The sequence below is a fragment of the Perkinsus marinus genome, assembly GCF_000006405.1.
Source record: "Perkinsus marinus ATCC 50983 genomic scaffold scf_1104296929448, whole genome shotgun sequence".
Classification (NCBI taxonomy): Eukaryota; Perkinsozoa; order Perkinsida; family Perkinsidae; genus Perkinsus; species Perkinsus marinus.
The window spans coordinates 86989-88561 of record NW_003216433.1 but is presented as its reverse complement, the minus strand read 5'-3'; the positions used below and the strand labels follow the sequence as shown (position 1 = coordinate 88561).

Here is a 1573-nt window from a genome sequence, read left to right as displayed (position 1 = left end):
GTTAGTGGCTTCAACCCAAGCCCTTCCTCGACTCTTCTGTTGTCAGGGCGCACGTCCATCGGGTTCGACTTTGCAGTTGCCCAGACAGGTATCGGTCTAGTTCCGCATTGGATGATCTATAAATTGAGTCTACTATGCGTTTTGATTATTATCATCTTGGTATTTGATATCCCCGACAGGGTATGACGGGTGAGAGATGTTTCCAGTTGGTGATGTTGAACGGTTGAGTTGATGGTGGAATGCCGATAGAGATGTTAATCATCACAAATCCTCGTAAATTTGGTGGTATTACTTTACTTCTTTACATTTTTGTAAACGGTGGAAAGCCAATGTCCCTCACTACAGAAAAAGAAGTTTTTTCACCTGCTAATAGTTCGAACAACTGTTGTGTGAGCCCGCTGCAATACTTCATCATACAGAGCATCAAAACTAGTTCGTAAGCTGTAATTAAACTCCCGACAATCATGAAGGCGAATTGCTCATAAAAGGGTCAGAAAAGTTCAACCTTTCAGAAGAGTAGGAGCTCCTCCTTTATGATGACAGCGAGGGATATGAGATATTCGTTTTGGTTGATGGGTACGTTACTATCACGTGAAGAGGTTATATACTCACCCAAGTCGTAGATGGTACCGGCTCTTTCAACCGGGGTGGACGGGTTCAAGATCCATCCGCATTGGGTTGGGCCTAAGCCGACGGGACCAAGTTTGAGATAGGAAGGTGTTTCACCCATCGTCCCTAGCATGGCCAGTAGTGACCTCCCACTAATAGAACAAACACGTGCAGCCGCGATGACCAATAACAGCATTATCATGCAGCATTCGATGATGCCCACTGGATGGTCGTGACGACCTCATCCGTGACATCCGATGGTGTGTGGCTTTGAATGTACCTTCAACAAACTTTTGGGAAAAAGACAAGTCATTCCTCCTCCTCCCCCACCTTCCAACGATCTCCTCTCCACAGGGCAGCTTCCACACTCCATCACCTATGGGCTGACCGAACCTTACAGAGTCGACCCGTATAGATGTGAATGCTGCGGTAACCCACTTAGGATCAAATTTCCCCTCGTAGACCGGACTGTTGTGATCGGGTGATAGCCTCCACTCCCCTTCAAGGAGTCTATCGTCTTCCCACCTTCCACTCACCGATGCCTACTTACCCACCATCACAATCACCATCACCCAGCGCGGCCAACCCCACCTGCCCCTTCCGGTAGACGTAGGTGCCAAGACCATGTCGAAGCCCCTCCTTCCACTCGCCACTATAAACATCACCACTCGTCGAGTACATCATCGTCCCCTTGCCATCATACAAGCCTCTCGCGAAAGACCTACAAGACGATCCACCCACCAAAGCCTCCATAAGGCGGATCTCACCCGTGGTAGTAACCGCCGCCGGCGTCCCCCATCGTATACCTCCCCACACCATGCCGTTTCCCCTCCTTGTAACTGCACTATTATCCTAGCAGGAGCTGGTCCAAGCCTCTCACCTCCCCTCGTAAACGTCGCCATTCCCATGAGTGTAAACACCATCACCAGCCTTCTTGCCGTCATCGAAATAGCCTTCATAAACA

General features: G+C 49.4%; 1 protein-coding gene across 1 annotated transcript in view; it reads right to left on the bottom strand.

Moving 5' to 3' along the window:
- Positions 1 to 807: 807 nt before the first annotated feature.
- Positions 808 to 1573, bottom strand: part of Pmar_PMAR000216 (conserved hypothetical protein) — a gene marked incomplete at both ends in the record, with an annotated part of 1123 nt that continues 357 nt past the window's right edge. Inside the window, 6 exons of the mRNA XM_002787307.1 lie at positions 808 to 889; positions 940 to 1002; positions 1048 to 1151; positions 1201 to 1330; positions 1377 to 1448; positions 1490 to 1573. Of these exons, the coding sequence (XP_002787353.1) occupies positions 808 to 889; positions 940 to 1002; positions 1048 to 1151; positions 1201 to 1330; positions 1377 to 1448; positions 1490 to 1573 (535 nt within the window). The remainder of the gene's footprint in view (positions 890 to 939; positions 1003 to 1047; positions 1152 to 1200; positions 1331 to 1376; positions 1449 to 1489) is intronic.